This window comes from Crocodylus porosus, unplaced genomic scaffold (genome assembly GCF_001723895.1).
Source record: "Crocodylus porosus isolate Cpor-Errol unplaced genomic scaffold, CroPor_comp1, whole genome shotgun sequence".
Taxonomy (NCBI): Eukaryota; Metazoa; Chordata; order Crocodylia; family Crocodylidae; genus Crocodylus; species Crocodylus porosus.
Genome location: NW_017728916.1, coordinates 3136566 through 3154696, shown reverse-complemented (window position 1 = coordinate 3154696; position 18131 = coordinate 3136566). Strand labels below are relative to the sequence as shown.

The 18131-nt window shown below is 45.1% G+C and overlaps 1 protein-coding gene across 1 annotated transcript in view; it reads right to left on the bottom strand.

Moving 5' to 3' along the window:
* The window catches only part of FAM155B (family with sequence similarity 155 member B), a 74172-nt gene that overhangs the window by 11465 nt on the left and 44576 nt on the right, over positions 1–18131 (bottom strand). The window contains exon 2 of the mRNA XM_019536230.1: positions 1069–1240. Within this exon, the coding sequence (XP_019391775.1) occupies positions 1069–1240 (172 nt within the window). The remainder of the gene's footprint in view (positions 1–1068; positions 1241–18131) is intronic.

The window sequence follows — 18131 nt, the reverse complement described above, 5'->3', positions numbered from 1 at the left end:
TCCATCAAACTTTAATCCCATTGCCTGACCAAATTACCCCTTGATGTACAGGAGGAGGTAGGATTTTTTTTTCATTTTTTGTCCTAAACTGCCATGCAGTATGGATGGATGGAGTATTTGAAGTGCAGAGTGAGGGGAGTGGGGCTGGCTGTCGACAAGCGCTCTCTGCCCCTGCTCTGCGCTGGAGCCAGCTGTTAGTGAGCGAACAGTCCTGTGTACTCTGCCTCTGCTCTCCCAGAGTGCCATCCCTGGAAGTGGGACAGTGAGACCTCCAGTCTCCCACTTCCATTGGGGGTGTGTGGAGACCCTCAGTCTCCCAGCTGTGGGGCTCCTGGTTCTCTGATGGGGGACATGAAGTCTCCTGGTTCTAGAAAGGGGCACTCCTGAAGAGTGGAGGTGGAGTACACAAAAAAGCACTTGTTGACAGTCTGCTCTGCTCTCCTTCTGACCTCTGCAGAAGGCGAGAGAGCAAGAATCTCCACCTTAGGATGCTGGAGGACTAAGCCCTCCCCTGACACACTCCATAGTACATGTGTATGCAACAGGAACTACTTCATTTTGAAGCACTTCCAAATAGTAGCTGTTTTCCCAGGCTTATTTTTGGAACACTTCTGCCATTTTCAGAGCACTTCAAAGGGGGTGTATGCCTATCTGCTTGTCCCCTGAAGTGTTTCAAAGGCATCTGAAGTGTATTAAATGTTACATCTGTCCACACCCATGTAGGACTAAAGTGTGGCTGCTAAACAGCAATATTTCATTCCAGAGATGGTTATATTTCAGTAGTGGGCAAAGTGCTTCCTATCTCCATATACTGGATCAAATCCTCAACTATTTATAAACATGTGAAGACTTCCAGATTTGGTTCATGGCTTGTAAAATACTATAGGATCCTTCTGGGCAGAACACTCTAGAAAAACTGAATGCACTATTCCAACATGAATTCAAAAGCTTCCCTTGTACCCCACATGGTTGCCTACCCATTTGTCTGTATTTTCTTTGTTTCCTATGAAGTATAGGTAAGAAGACACTATTTTGGGGATGCCTGTCCTGCTCCCATGTCCTTCTTACCCGTACAGATGAAGCCAGGCAACCCTCCATAGATCAGCTCATCATTGTCAGGTAACACAAAGGGGCACCTGGTCTGCACCTCCAGGCAGTATTGCTTGCATGGAATCCGGTGTTGGCACTGCTGTTGTGTCACATTGAAAAACTCGGAGCAGAGCCAGGCCTTGTAGACAGCCTAAGGGAAGACACCAGAAGAGGCAACATCACATCAGCAAAACATCTGAGCAGTCACTTGATAATCTTGTTGTTTTGTTTTTTTCAGTGAGGTGAAAGAGAGATAAGACTATCTCTTAGCTTACTATTAAACCTCAAAAATGTTTCGTCATGCTTATTTACTGAATTAACTGGTTCATTGAAAGCAAATTTGAAGGTGTTAGGGATTGTAGAATTCAACTGAGAACCTAAAAAAAGAAAAAAAAAAAATCACAAAAGTAAAACAAATTACCATATACACAACTGTCCTCTACTGATGGATCCCAAGCCAACATAACAGGCCATAGTGACCCTGAAAAGGTTGGTGGGTGCAGAATTACACTTGCTACAGCCTGCAAAATGTATTACATTGTTCACATGTCCATTTTATGAACAAGGATTTGAAAGAATGGAGGACTGCACAGTAGGCTGGAGTAGCTGTTGGAGATAATCCTACAATAAAACACTATGTTAACTTGGTACCCAGCTCTACAATAATGAACATGTAGCCTAGTGGTGGGCAGTACAACTAACCAGCATGGAAGGTGAGCTGTAATAAAACCAGGGTATGCAATCTAGCACTTATGAGCAACCTCACAACAAAGCAATACTTGATAATGTAATTGAAAGGCACATGTATTTGTGTAGATCTGAATACCTTCTCCAGTTCCAGATAAAGTTATCAGGAATTTTGATCCTCATACTTCATGGTAAAAAATAATCACTAACTGGATCAGGATTAAAACCCCTTGGTGGGGTTTTATACCTTCCTGTAAAGCATGTGAGTTTAGCTGCTGTCAGAGACTTGACACCAAGCTTTTTGGATATTTGGGGTCATTTACTTTGAGAATACCAATATATAGACAACTACTGGAAAAGCTGCACTAGCTCCACCCAGTTGGGAGATGTGGATACTACCAATCTTGCCTTATATTTTACTTTGAACTTTGTTAATGAGAGCTCCTGCACTGTTAGACCTGCCTCTGATTTCTCCTTTTCTGTCTCGGTATTAAATCTGCTTCAACTTCTGCAGCAGGGTTTGGCAACCTTTTCAGAGCACAGGCTGAAATAATTCAGCTTGGGTCAAGGTGGGACAATGCTTTCAACCTGGCCATGTTTGCTTCTCCCTGGCACCAAATTCCTGCCAACGTGGTTGCAATCCAACTACTGTTAAATGCCTCAGAATCCCCCAAACACCAAAACACTATTTAATTGCCCCACCACCAAAATGGTGCCAGTATCAGTAGTCACAAGAACAGTGCTATTTCGTGTGGTTCAAATGGACAGCTTTCATGCACAACACTGCATTCCACAAACATTTTCCTGGCAAGTAAGTAAACAGTGCTTTGCCTGTAAGTGTTCATGTTTTTTGCACTCACCTGTAGTTGGTTACAGCTGTACTTTGCAAAATTCCCTGATTCAAAGGCTAGCTTGTAACTTAGATTGCGCTTGTGCCTGCCTCAAATGGTGTGTCATAAGCTCTGGCTTTAAAAATTTTTTCCAGGAGGAGTTGTTGCTGTCAACAAGCCTGAGAAGTATAACCAGGGCTTGCTTGCTCCAAGGAAGACTAAGCCATTCAGCAGTGAGGGAAAAGGAACAAAATCTTAAAAACTGGCCACGGGGGTGACCCTACCCACTATGAGAAAACAGAAAGATTTGTTAATATAGCTTTCCTCTTTGTGGAATGGAGGGAGGGCTGGTCTCCTTTCATCTGAGCATCACTCTGTTTTCCCTTGCCCAGAGCTGTCAGTGATTTGGGCAGTCAGACACAGCCAGAGAGCAGCCTCCGGCAGGCCTTTCGGTTTCAGTTAAGGCTCCATTTCTGCCTGCCTCCTCACTCACTCTGCCCCATCCCTCTCTCTCAGGCATAAGCACCACAAGCAGAAAATTAGCGGAGTTTGTTCCTCACATTTTTGGAAACAGGCATCCTATGTTTTTCACAACGAACAGTTAATCTCCTATTTTAAAGAAATTCATAACAAGAAGAGAGCAAGAATACAGCATCTCTGAGACACTTCCAACGTACATTGTGGTACTGAGGCACCAGTTAAAAAATTAAGACTCAAGTGAGGGACCACATTCAACTTATTTGATGATGTCAAATCAAAAGGTTCTTATGGAGTTGGAGGGGAGCATAAATTCCTCTTTGTGGGTCCTTGGCCCCATAGCCCTGGCAGCTGGGGGGGTAGGGGGCTATGGGTGAGGGGCAAGGGGCACCAGCAAGGCTGGGGGCAGGGGGAAGAGGCATGAGCAGGTCCAGGGGGCTGTGAGGGAGGAGTAAGTATCTGTGTTCTTAAAAAAAACGCTCTTCTTTAATGGAATCAGCCAGTTAACAGAATCAAATCACCATTTCCCAAAGTGATTCCAAGAAGAGGAATCCACTGTATTTATACTAAGTGGAACAAGTACCTTAAGTGAGATTGAGAGCGGAGAACCAACTCTATGGGGTAGTCATTTGGACGGCACAAGAAGGTCAAGTCCATGTTGGTTTTACCACACAGACCAAAGCAACTCTGAGTTAGAGATGTCTGGAGATGGGCAGGCCAGGGAGTACCCCATTTTTGTGGAGTCCACCCCATTCTATAGTCCTGCTTTCTGGTTCTTAATGTCCTGTTGTCTAGGCAGAGCCTTAAAGAGATGGTCTAATTAATTTTAGTACAAAGCAGAAGCGTCTGCAGAAGGCACAAATGTCTTCAGTGGCAACCCAACATAGCTATATCCGAGTGAAATCCCTTGTCTTATCCTGTAGCGTGGGGAACATCTGCCTTATCATTTCTCCACAGCTTTCAGAGCCTGCGTGAGTGAGGCTTTGCAGAGCAGAGTGGAACAGTTACCGGCAGGCAAGCAGGCAGGCATGGTTAAACCTGGCCAAGAGCCATGGTAAGAAATCATGGCCCTGACAAGCTAGCTCAGAGGGACATTTCCTGCCTCTGCTAGTAGAAAGTGCTTCAATGACTGGCTGTTGAGTGACCCCAGGGTCAGCATTTACAATGTGTTGGAGGTTTCCCTGAGGAAAGATTGAGACTAGGCTCCTACCGACCTTCCACATTAGCACAGGCTGCAGCAGCAATAAGAGCTCCCACAGCAGCACACAAACTCTATTAGTTTGGAGCTCTGGGCTGTGCCAGAGGCTGCATTATCCCTTTTGTTGTGAATGAGCAAGAAGCAGCAACAGATATGTAATACAAAAGGGCACAAAAGTCCTACACATCTCAAACACAAAAGTTTTCCACATTATTTGGGGCTGTTGAACTTGGTAGTTGAAGTGACTAATGATAGCCTAAATGCTTCACTATGGCAGAACAGACAGAATCACCGGCAGAAGTATACCCTTGAGTTTGTCTGAAAGTAACCATAAGTCCAGTCTATGTTGGACTTTACCTGCACCACTGCTACTGACAACACCCAAAAGGTCTGCTAAACTCATACGCCTGGTTTTACCTTTGTTCCCAAGCCCTGGTAGGATGTAATTTGGTATTTTAATTGATTTTCCTTTGGATAGGGAAAATTTGTACTGCAGGTGAGGATGAAGCACTAGCTGGGCAGCTCTGGAAGCAGTGTCTTTCCTTACAAACACAACATGAGTGGCAGCAAAGTGAGCATTAACACAAACATTTCCCTGATAATGTCTATTCCCTAAAGGGGACAGCTTGAGGACTGACAGGGAAACAATAGGGTGTTGCAGCTTGAGGAAGGACCGTTCACATGAATGGATGTACAGGAAGGCAGTCAGCAGGAGACACTATAGTAAGTGTGATTAGTTTTTCTATTGAGATAATCTCAATTTCCACCACTGGCAGCATGGATTAGCCATTTCTAGGGAAAATGAAAACATACACCATTCTGTTAGGTATGATATGAGGGGTTGGGTGAGAGACACAGAGAGAACACGATTTTAAGTGCCACCTACTGCACTGTAGGGGTAAGAAGAAACTTTCCCTAGTTGCATTTTATCCTGTAATAATCTATTATGCAGACATTTATGCCTTCTTTTGCTTCATCTAGTTCTATCTCACCAAAGACGGAGTGCCAGGTTTGATCCACTGCTGTTCTGTTCAAGTTTGGCAATTCCTTTGGTCCTACATTATCCCTAAAGTGCTCTAAGGGTGCATGATGCTTTATAGAATGATTAAGTGGCAGGTCTCTGTCCCAAAGAGGCTGTTGTCTCAATTATAAAATATATATTAATGACAACTGAAAGACGGGACCGAACAAAAGGGTTCCAGTGCTGAAAAGCCAACAGTGAGATACACTGATAGTCACATAGACATGTTACCACCTCTCTCCTTAAAAATGTAGTATAATTAAGTTTAGGGACAGTATCCAAAATGATGTCAACCAAAGAATACATGGAAAAACTGGGCATCTTGGGCATATGAGATAGCAACAGACTCTGGAGATGGATCATAAACTAAATCCTCAGACAATAAAAGAGCTTTCTCAGTGGAGCTTTTAAAAAATAAAATATCGTGTGCTGCTAAGAATCTAAATGCAATTTCACTACTCTGATGCTAAGGAAAAATGTTTTCCCCATTTTCTCCAGTAGAGGGCGCATTCATCCCACTGCATCTTGCTCCAGCAAGACTCTACTCGACTCTTTCAATTCTATTATTAAAGCAGGAGAAGAAGAAACAAACCCCAAAACATACAGATCAAAGTAGACAAGGAGGATGAAGGGCCATTACTGTACACTATTGCTCAGCGGTCAGGGTTCAAATCCTGACTAGGTCGCAGGAAAAAAAAATCTGTCCCTGCCTTAGAGGAATTGTTTTCTATTACATTCCTACAGCATTTTTCAGCCATCCCAGAGTCTTTAATAATCAAGGAATGGAGCCTTAAGCATTACACACTGGGTGTCTTTCTAAAAATATCCTCTAATTCAACCCAAAGTTACTGAGTTAAATGCAGGAGTCATTGGATAGTCCCTATTTTGATGGAGGTCAGACTAAAATATCAAAGAAGTGCCTTTTGGTGTTAAATTAAATGATTTAAGATTTATATTTCTGGTATGTGACTCCAAAAATTAAAAAAAATATATAGGGAGACTTTCTCTCTCAGTTCTGTTCTTTATGTTTTTCCACTAACTACTATAAGGTATGATGGGTTTTATCCCTACTAAATGATATGGGTTTTTTTTTTTGTTAAGTGTGATAGTCTCATCTTAATCTTGTAAACTCTCTCTTGTGCAAGCTGACATGGGAAACCAGTAGTGTTCTTGCTTCATTAATCCATTTATTGCCATTAGAAGCTGCGTTACACCTACTGAAGAGGTGGGAGAGAAATTACGAGAGAGAGCCCACGGCTAGTAAAGGCTGCTTGATCTGATAGTGGAAGCAGATTTAACCTTTTTGCCTTGAACATGTCTTGAAGCAACAACTGGAAATAACAGACAGGTCTAGATGTTGATAAAAGCTCCAACTATATGACTCTAGCATTGTTGTTGCTTAGAAAGCTTTCTGTTTGTGTCTTCCTCAGCCTGTACTGTGTGTGTGCACGCGCATGTGTGAGTGTGTGCATGTGTGTGTGTGATACGCATGCGGCATCCATGAGCATGCATACTCATTAGAACCCAGCTGTTCCCTGTGCACAGAGCAGCACGTGACTCAAGAATATAGGAAATGTTTTGGTGGCTCAAAGTTGGGGGTGCAGGAAGTAGTGAATAGGTGAACAGTCATAGTATTACATTTGCTCACGTGAACTCTATCTAATAGTGCACCCACTGGCAAAAATCAGGATCTCCTTATGAATGATTCATGACCGGGAAAAAGGGGTTAAATTTGCAATGAATATCATTCACTGTGTTCACTATGACTAATCTGACTAGCTCTAGTACAAGGTGTCTCTCCCAACATAAGCAGAAACAGCTGCTGCAGGGCCTGAGAGTCACAGGCAGAAGGCCTATAATGCTAACCTCTGAGAGAGAGTACGGAGGCAGTAAACAGCTCAACAGCAAGTCGAGGCTTTGTTGCATTGTTTCCCTTTGGGGCTCTACCATGCCCTCGTGCTGAAGACAGACAGACAGAAAAGCTGCATGCGGATTCTTAGGCAAATGAAACAACTGCTGCAACATAAATATTCCATCCACAAGGACCTAAGCAACCCAGTGGGCACCACCTGCAGCCCCAGAAACAGCAGCAAGGCCTTCTCATACACCTTTAAGAGAAGCACAGACTCTGTGGTGGCGAAACAACCCAGACAGGACATAGAGCCCTTCAAATCTCGATGGCCTACCCTATCATGGAGTCATAGAAAAGGTGGGCTGGAAGGGACCTCCAGAGGTCATCTAGTCCAACCCCCTGTCTGAAGCAGGATCATCTCTTTCCAAACGATTCTATACAATTGTCTAACCCAGTAGTGGCTGACCTTTTCAGTCTGCAGGCCAGATGAGAGGTCCCAGGTCCATCCGTGAATCAGAACTCATCCATGGCCCTGATCTGGTGGCTGGTGCTGGGCCAGCCTGGCTCTGATGCAACAGTTTAGGTATGGCCCATCCAGGAAAAATGCAATCCGATGAGAAGGACCTGGCTGGGGCCTGATGAAGCCACATGGGAATGGGGTCCTATCCCTCCATGCAGGGCACAGCCAGGGCTGATCCAGTCCCATGGAGCTTGGAAATTTGGCAGTGGGGGAGCAATGGCAGTGTTAATTGCCATTACTCCCACATTGCCAAATTTCCAGATCAGTGTGGAGACCCACAGACCAGATTATGGGGCTCTGCAGGCTGGATCAGGCCCAGCATTGAGCACCCCCCGGACTAACCTATTAGCAAAACTACAGAGTGAACCCAGATGCAACCACAAGACATAACACCCTAATCTGCCACGGGTAAAGCAGAGGGACCATGCTGGCCAACATCCTGCTGCTGCAAAAGTTAAAATAGTCTTGTGAGATTCAAGGATCCAAGATCCTAGGCATACACAGCCCTGAGCTAGGCCTGCTTCTGCCTATCATGCTGAAGGGTTTGACTGAGAAGGGAGAGATGAACAGGGCCATTTAGGCCATATCCAATTCAGCCCTCACAATCCGTGCAGGATTGTTCCCGACAAGTCTGTTTTCTAGGATTTTGTTTAGCCTAGTATTAAATGTCCTAAGCAATAAAACTTTCTCACCTTCCCCTGAGACTATTTCATAGCTGAGAACAGTATATCTTACTGTCTGGAGTCTCTCCCTGATATTTAACATATGTTTTCCTGTCCATAAGTTCATCTCCATAAATTACCATAAATCATTCTTCCTCTCGATGTTTACACATATCTAATATTTGTTGATGCTTTGTATGCCCCATTTAGTCATAACTTGGCAAAGTTATATTGATTTACTCCTTTCACCTTTCCCAGCCCTTTAATCATTCACGACTCTTTTCTGAACTTCCTTCAGTTGGTCACTTTCTATTATTAAAGCACCCTAACCACTGGCAGGAGCTGACAGGATGTAGAGACCGATGTATGCTAGCAAGGGCATAACACAGGTGAAGTCTATTTCCTCTGCACTACAGCTGAACTGGCCAGTTTTTGGTCACTTTGCTGTCACATCCAGGTTCTTTGCCAGACTTTGTCTCCCACTCTCCATTAGTGCTTGCTGTGTAAGTCCATATGAAATTGTCATCAGAATTGTGGCACCCAGTAACTTCCTACAAAAGCAACCTTTTCTTTAACAGACGTTAATACCACAGAAATATACTAGACCCTGCTGGAGTTTTCTTCTGGGGTCAGCCGTATTGGTCTATGGCTATTTGATAGAAGGAGTCTTTCGGTTTGAGTTGATATCTTTTATTAGACCAATTTGGAGGTGGGTTGATGTTTCTAGAACCTCCAAGTTGGTCTAATAAAAGATATCAACTAGACCCTGCTGGGACAGGAATATTTATGGAAGCCCATCTGGTGCTGGTGGCTATAGAGTCTCCATATCCCACTTGTGTACAAAGACAGGAAAAAGCAGGATCTTAAAACTAAGTTCACCCTTACAAAACTCCAAGGGAGAAATCTATGGGAATCGGCACCCAAAGTAACCTTCCTCTATGAATCTTCTGGTTAGACTTCCTATCTGAAATGCAGCTGAAGCCTCTTGATGACTAACACCTGTCCCTGTGACTCACAGAAACACAGCACCTGCAGTTTCAGAGTTTGGGGATAACAATACATCTAGAGCTTCCAGTAGGAACCAGAATCATTTCCTGGTTGTGGTAGCAGGTGAAGCAACCTGAATCTCATAGGAAGGAGACATTTCCTCTCAGAGAGAGCTGAGGCTCCTCTGGGCATTAGCTACTGGAGACATCTATTTGCTTTCTCCCCCTCTACTTTTGAGGTACAAAGAAGAGCTCTTTTCTTTCTTCAAAAGGCTTGTCTCGCGTGGAATGCTCCACACTCACAAATACAAATCAAATCTTAGCCAAATCATAACCTGCTAATGAATGGGTGCTTCTAGGGCTAACATCATAGGATACTTAATGCCGATGATCCCCCTGATGATGGAGAATCATAGCTCTCCTTTCTGTCTTTCAGTTCCCTGTGGCTATGAAGTACGTACTGTATAAACGCCATCACATTCCAAGGGCACTCCTCTCCCCTATGCTCTCTGAGTCTGATACTTTCTCACCTGCACGTATTTGAAGGAGGAGAACCCAGCTGTGACTTCTGTGGGTGTTTAGTTGGACATGCCTGGTGCAACATGTGATGAACATCTCCTGTTATTGGTCAAAAAATAAAGATGGCAAAGGGCCACTGGCTAAATACAGCTTGTGGCTTCCCCTCTCCTGAGCCAACATGACTGTCAGGCAGCCAGCTTTCTAGGACTAAAACACACAGGGAAACACCAGTGTTTTCCTACCAAACACTATATAGTCTGAAAAATATATCCCTACACCACAACATTATGTACAAGAAAAAAAAGCTGCAAAGATTATTTAAAGTAATGACTCTTGTGACTTCAGCTTTTCTATTGCTCTGGTTATCTCTGAACTTATATACTCCATAGAGACTGCCATCCTTTCACTATCAGGCAAGATGGGAAAGAAATTGGGACAGAAAGAAACTAATTCTCCAATGAAATCAGTGAGAAAGACACAGTTATGTATACTGATTTAACATTGTTGTTTTACATTTTCTTCAGGTAAGTGAAGCCAGGTTTTAACTAATATTTCTTTATTGTCATTGTCAGATAGTTTTCAAGAATACCAGGTACAGAGAAATAGCCTTCAACCCTGAGTAGTTGTGCACCTAAGATCTCTGCCCCCATTCCTTGCTTTAACAGCTCAGAAGTCTGCTTAGACTAGACAACTCCCTCAGAGCGTACACTGTCTTACTGCTGGGAAGAGGGAAAGACCACAAAGATGCACCATTTATTTGGGAGGAGGCAGGGTCAGGTTATCTATTTGCACTTGAATTTTCCAGACACTGTCTGGCAATAATATAAATTATGTTAAAATGAAACTAAGTTTCTCAGATTATCAATATCCATCTAGCTGTCTGCCTACTGGTTCAACAACACCTAAATCTGCATTCAGAGTCCAGGCCTACCTCATCCTATTTGAATTTCTCTCATGACCTGCCTGTTAACAAAGAAATGGCAGCCCCCAGGAGATATGTTATAACTTTTATTTAGAGTAAATATCATACTAATGTCTTTTTAAAGCAATTTGATAATTTTTGATACAGCCCCAGTTGATGCTGATGCTTTGGAAATATTGGTGTTTTCCTTTAAACTACTCCAGTCAGATTCAGAGAGCACCGATCATGGGTTGGGATGGAAATACATCTTTGGGATTCATCCCAGCAAGCCCCTTTAGTACCTTAAAGAGGATGCAGAGCCTGGGATAAACTAGATGCCCACAGGGAGGATCATCTGTAATTAAGTTAACAAGCTGCTGTTTTCCCATTAAAACAGGAAGTGAGGCCTGGGAAATTTCCTCTGGGAAATCCTGATTGTGGCTAATCATCCGGTGGGGGATGTTGGCCCAGCTGGAACAAAACCCTTCTCTTTAATTACAGATGGGGGCTCTGGTAATGGCTGCCATGGCAACCATGGGCCTCTCATCTGCTTATTGGGGAAATAGGATTTGCAAATTGAATCGGGAAGATACAAGGATTGGGCATATAATAGAAGGGACAGGTAGCCAGGGACATGGTAAAAGATAATGGGGGGGTGGGAAATGAAGAAGCTTTCAATTAATCCCATTCAGTTCAGAAAAGTAAGATCCTGCTGCTTCCTCTTCCAATAACATAGTATGTAAATGGAAGCATTTATTTCACCAGTTTGAACTTCAGAATAAGAAGAACTGAGTTGCAAGTGACCCAAATCCACCAGCCAGCCATCAGGCGCTCCTCCAAAGTGTGGTCTATGCACTACAAATGCAAGCCATGGGGCGCATCTATAAGAGATGCCTTAGGCTAGGGGGAGACATTACACATAAACCCGTTTAAATGTTCAAAACTGGTTTAAACCCGTAACAGAATAGACGTTCAGTGCACATAAAGCAGTTTGAAAATGGCTGAAACCAGTTTAGGATAAACCTGGTTGAATGTAGAATCAGACTTAACTGATTTGTGTCAAACCAGTTTATGCAATATCTGTCCCAGACCCATGTTTTAAGATAAACCAGATTCCCCCAGCATCCCAGCATGCTCTCTGGGCTGGGAGGGGCTTTCCGCTCCACAGCAGGGCTGGCCCCTCCCCCCTGCTCCCTGGCTGGAGTTCCAGCAGAGACTACAGGTACAGAGCATCTGCCTGGCTTCCCCCTGCTAAGCAGGAATTATTCCTTCCACCCCTCTGTTTTATGCAGACATTCAGCATTAGCTAGCAAACCACATGCTGACTATGGTCCCTGCTGTGGGAAAGGATAAAGGCAGACAGGCTTGTTGGAGCTAATCAACAGGTAGCTTAATGTCCTTTCTTGGTAAAGCTGTTTAAGAGCTCCATTAGTTAATGAAGAAAGGCTTTGTTTTCTTAATAGGTTGATAAACACTCAGTTAGGGGTAATAAACATTCCCTGCTGGGCTGCTTAGGAGGGGGAATAATAAGAACATCCTGCCAGGGCCTGGTCACGTCCCCTCAGCTCAGCCCTGTGGAAGAAGGGAGGGCTGCTCTAGTGCCCTCTGGCTTCTAGGTTGAGCCACTACAGGCATATGCCTGCATGTCTGGAATGAAAAGAGAATGTCTATCCACCTCCAAATTGATTCAGACTTTGCAGTTTACACTAACCTGCAAAGACTGAATCAGTTCAGTCCCAGGCTTTTTGAATGTCTGTCCCTAGCCCAAATGTGTTCTACTACGCATTAGTGATTAAGGGCACCATCATGGCAAAAAACGTGTTAATGTGCTAATGCACAGTAGAATTAGCACATGTACTATGTACTATGCAGCTACTGCACCTTTATCTAGTACTTTATTTAGAGGTACTAAACATAATGTGCAGTAGCAAAGGCACATTAATGAATGTGTAGACACACCCATAGTGTATTTATGATGATACAAATGGTGTTTTGAAACTTCCTGTTAGCAACATCCTATGGTGGGCTCCATGTCAGAGGCCATAAACTAGATACCAGTTGGCTGCCATTGGAATTATCAGACAGTGGGTGCATCTACACAAGATGTTTACCGTGGAATTGCTTAATTAGCTGTACAGTAAAATCTCAGTGTCTACACGTGTGACTCTACAAGGCTGCAGTAAACTAATTAACTCTGCCATAGGTTAGTACTTGTAAACACAAGTACTACCCTACAGCAGTGTAATTTAGTGTGCTGCAATACCCAAGGGTCCTTCAGCTCAGGGGCTGCCTGCTGGCTAGCCTTGCACTGGAGCACCCTCATGCCCTAGCCAGGTCCTCCACAGCATGTCGGAGGAGTCCCGGTTGGCAGGCTGACCCTCTGGGCCACTCCGACCCAGCTCAACATGCTGTGGTGCTGGGCACACTGTGCCAGAGTTTATTGCATTGTCCTAATTGCACGTGTAGATGCACACTGTATGAGCTTCATCACAGGATATTGAAATAATGATGTCCTAATGATCAGCCCAGTATATTTACCAGTGTTGTATTATGTCTACTTTTATATATTCCCTTCTATGACTCAAAGGAAAAGCCACCGTTAGTGGAACATCACATCCCACAATACATCCTGGAGGGTCTCCTGCCTTGGCCTAGCTTTGCTTTACCATGACACAACACTAGGTATCATGGCTGGAGCCTCTGGTTTTGTATTCCATCCCTCAGCGTGTCTTTGTTTTTTTTTCCCCCTTCAGCTGTGCTCTCAACTGATTTCCTCACAAGCTCCAGCACTTGTTCCTGATCAATGTGCTGGGCAACTGCTGTACTTTGCACCCAAATTCCACTGTTGAGATTTTTGTTCCCATACTAATTTTCCATTTGCTGTCTTTTCCAAACACCTCCGTGTACTTGGGAATCTGGATGAATTCTTCCTTATGAATCCTTCTTGGCCCTGCATTCAGGCTTAGTTTCCTTTGTATTGTTAGAGATCTTGTTTACAGTGAATGTAAGTTTTCATGTGTACAGGTTTTCCTTGCCAACCACGGCGGTTAGGTTCCAGAAAGTTCCTGTAGCTGGCAAAACTGCAGTTAGTAAAACTAAAGGCTTATGGGAAAAATGCAGTTAGAGACTTGAATACTGTATAGTATAGTGTATAAAAATCATTTTTACTCACCTTTAATAGACGGGGTGGTCAATCGGGCATAGGCATACCCCTAAGGGTACTCAGACAGGTTATAGGGGGTACGCACCAGCGGGCAGGGATGGAGCACACCTAGGGCGCAGTGGCAGTGTCTCCCCTGCACATTCGCCTCTTACTTGGAGGACGAGAGGCAGAGGGGGAAGGGAAGGGGAGAGGAAGGATGTGTTGGCTGGCTCCATGCAGCAGACCGCAGCACTTCCCTGCCCCCACCCATCTGAATGGCAGGGTGCAGATGTTTTGCGCCCCCCTCCGGTGATGCGCGATTGGCTGGTCAGTAGGCCATGGATGGGGCCCTGGCCAGGCTGGGTCATGGGACAATCCAAGCCCAGGGGTAATGGGAGCTGTTCGCCCACACCCCTGGATGAGCTGCTGGGCTCAGACTGTCCCACGACTCAGCCTGGCCAGGGCTGCTTTTCCTTGCCACCCTGCTTCCCTCCCCTGTGATGGCAGGGAGCAGAGAAGCCATGTGGGGATCTCCTCACCCACCACTGCTCACCCATGTTGCCCTGGCGATGTGCCTCCTGCACGTGGGGCTGCACTGAGGCCAGCAGCGTGGCGCTGTGTCCCTCAAACCAGCAGCAGGCACAGGAAGCATGTGGCCAGGGCAGCACAGGGTGCACAGTGGCAGGCGAGGAGATCCCTGTGTGGCTTCTCAGTTCCCTGCCATGCTGGGTCGTGGGGGAGGGAAGCAGGGCATCAGGGAACAGCGGCAAGTGGGCCTGCTATTCCCTGCCACTGAGGGTAGGGCAGCTCCCTGCCACCACCCGCAACTCTGGCAGGGCTGGGGGAGCAGGGACTGTGGCCAGGAGGAGAGGCACAAGCAGGGCCAGAGGGTTGCGTGGACTGATGCATGGCCATGAAAAACCATGGTTGGCAAAACTGTGGCTGGTGAGGGAAACCTGTACTGTATAAGAAATGGGGAAGAGAGCTCTTAACCTGTTCCTAAAGACTTCACAGGTAGCTCTTGTATAGCATCGCTCTTCCCCACAACTGCCCCTAGTTCCTCCTTCGGTTCTTTGAAGGCATAGTTCCTGGGACTTGCTCTTCCATCATGGCCTGAGATGAGCATCTGGAGTGGCTGCGCCTCATTAATCTCGGACGTAGGGAAATGAGCGCTGCTAATGAGATGCTTGGGCATCTCTCCAAGCCCTGGCACATCAGGATGCAGTGCAAGAGGAAACAGGATTACTAAGAGAGGAAGAAGAGTCCCCCTCCCCACTTAATGGTGGAGAATTCAAGGGAATGGATAACATTATGTTGCTGTCCAGAAGGAATCACAAACACAAGCTACAAAGTCCAATTAGCACTGTATACAATTACAGCCGCCTGGAATTTTGACATTAACAACATTGAACTTTTTCACAGGGTTTGTTGATTGGCCTTGCTGTTTTAGCATCAATCTGTAACAGCTGCTTTTTTGGTGGCTCCTTTGATATTCTAGAGTTGCATCTTGGCTGTGTTATTCTGATCTTGGCTGTGTATTTGCCACATTCAGATTCTTTGGCTTAGAAAAATATGTTGGGGGGGGGGGGTTAATTTAGTTTTGTCAGATGCTGACAGTGCTGGAGACTATTGTGAAATGGAGAATTCCAGAGTGAGGGCAAGGGAGTGAACAACAGCAGCTTAAGTTTCCTCACACTGCCTCAGCAATGTGTCTTGAGCCTAAGGTTAAGGGGCTACCTCCAGAACAGAGAAGAGGTGTGGGGGTCTTTCAATCCTAGGCAGTCGACAATAAACTCTGCGCGTCACTGGGCTATGTGATGTGGACACTTGGACACTAGCCATGGGGCTGACAAGCACTAGGCTTATCTCATACACACTACCAAATGACTTGGGGGAACGGATTTAATTCTGAACTTGCCTGGGCTGGATTCAGACAGGTGACCTAGCAGTTAAGGGCATCCTAATGTATCAGGCCTCCTGAGGCATTCAGACTTATCTGAATTTCCTAAAGTACACTTTCTTAAAGAGAAAATGTTTGGCGATAGCAGCACATTTGAAGGGGCATGGGAATGCCACATGCTGTCCTTGTGCCTTGTCTGTCAGTGGGTGGTACCGCAGTGAGACGTCGTCACCAGTGAATCCCTCCTTTCTGGAGCTCTTGTGCATGAAAGTCCGTGGTCTCAGTTGTGTGCTCAGGCAGAAGGGAAGTCCTCTGGCCCTTACTCCCACCTGGGCTTTCTGTTTTTTCAGTAACTTTATTTGTTCTCTGTGTGAGGGCAGAACGTATGTACCCAATGTGTATGCAGAGGAGGGGAGGCCCTTGAGCTTGTGTAGGAAGGGGAACTGTCAACCACACAGGGCAGAAACAATGCAGTGAAAGGACAGAGTCTTGCTCTGTGAGCATCCAGCAAAGAAACCCTGTTTTTCCCATGAGGGCAAAATGATGTCTGTGAGAGGGATTTGGGAAAATTTCCCAACTGGGAAGAGCATCTAAATTATGATCAATCTGTTTCCTCAGATTTGTCACACAGGGACTCGGATCTCTGTTAGGCTGATGTAATTCTAGTGACTTCAGTGACATCACTCTGGGTTTACCCTGGTGAACTACAATAGAGCTCAGACTCTAGCCCAAAGAGCAGTAGCCGCAGCCACAGTCTCTGTGATTTAATTCAAAATTTTGTGATAAACCTATTTCTTAACCCCCCAGCTGCCAGGATCAAGTGCTTACTTGAAAAATCTCAGTGTTCATAGCAATAGTAAGTTTCTGTCCCTCATGGTTATGGAATGAAGCTTGAAAAACGCAACCCAAGTGAACTCCAAAGGCTCAAAAATGACATGGGAGATGATACCAACCTAAGGCCAGATTATTTTTTACTGACTGGGGATCTAAGTGGACTTAGATGCCTAAGTGCAATTCTGTTCCATCCTGAGAATCCATTAAATGCATCTAGGTTTGTAAGACACCATCATCAGACCCTTAAGACTGAGTCAAAAAGAGCAGCATAGAGGAAGATAACCCACTTGTCTTTTGTATTAACTGGTTTTCAGGGACTAGATTGCATCTAGGTGCCTAAGTCCACTTATATACTTAACAGGTAGAATAGAATCTGGCCCCTGGTGCTCAGAACCAGACATTTGGCACAAGCACGATCAATCTGTGAGGATGCATCAAAGGCACAGAAAGTGAGCAGCAGCTATGGGAGGGCCCAGAACAGGACATTATGGTTATATCTCGGATCTACATCAGACACTGACTGAGTGAAGGTCTGCCACAGGGATGAGGCACTGTTGAACAGCCTGCAATAATCATTAATTCAATTATGTTTCAGTGGAAAAGCAAAGAACATTTTTAAACTATATATTCTGTAAATCTGTCAGATAGTTCAAAGGCTGAGGCACCAGACTGGCTGTACTGCACCCAATACAGCTCTGGAGGCAGGGACACAGAGACAGCTGTACATTTCCTTTGCCTTGGCCTGATTGTGGAGCTGCTGAGCACTAATCCAACACCTCGAAGCAAAACAGAACAGTCAGAGCTGCTGTCTCTTACTTTTGACTGCTAATGGCTCCACTCAGGTTTTCTTCACCCTGCCCTCCACAGAGCTCTGTGCAGCGCTCCCTAAGTGCACTCACCCCACTCATCTTCTACTGCAGAAGACTCCTCAGGTCGCCAGCCAAGCTGGCTTTGAAGCTTCTGTATACTCTGAAAGCAGCATGCAGCAGCACTGGTAGGGATCCAAGTCCCTCTACTCTATCATGCGGCTACCCAGACTCTTATTTAAACGTTGATAGTTCTCAGTGGTGAGTTTCTGATGATGCCCAAGGATCAAGAAATGAGTGAAACCAAATCTTATACAACAGTTTTGTCTCCTCACTCACTCATTCAGTGTGATCCAGAGCTGCTCTGGGCTTGCATTAGCGGAAAGGCAAGACCAAGTCTGGTCTCCTCTTCAGAACAAATTCATCTTCCTACCCAGAATGTGCCTGAAAGACAACTCAAAAGCACAACTGGCTAGGAACAGCAGCTGGAGGTTTGGTGCTGCAGGGTGATGTCACTTTTTATTTTTGCAGCCAACATACATGTCAAGTAGCCATTTAAACACTTATTTCTGGTAGCAAAAAAAGGAGAGGACATCTCCCCCATCCCTCTCCTTCCTGCATCAGGGAACTACTGCTCCTATACTGTGCCCTGGTACTGCTACTGGAGCCAAAGCCACTGTAGGGAAAGTTCAGGGTGGCATATATGT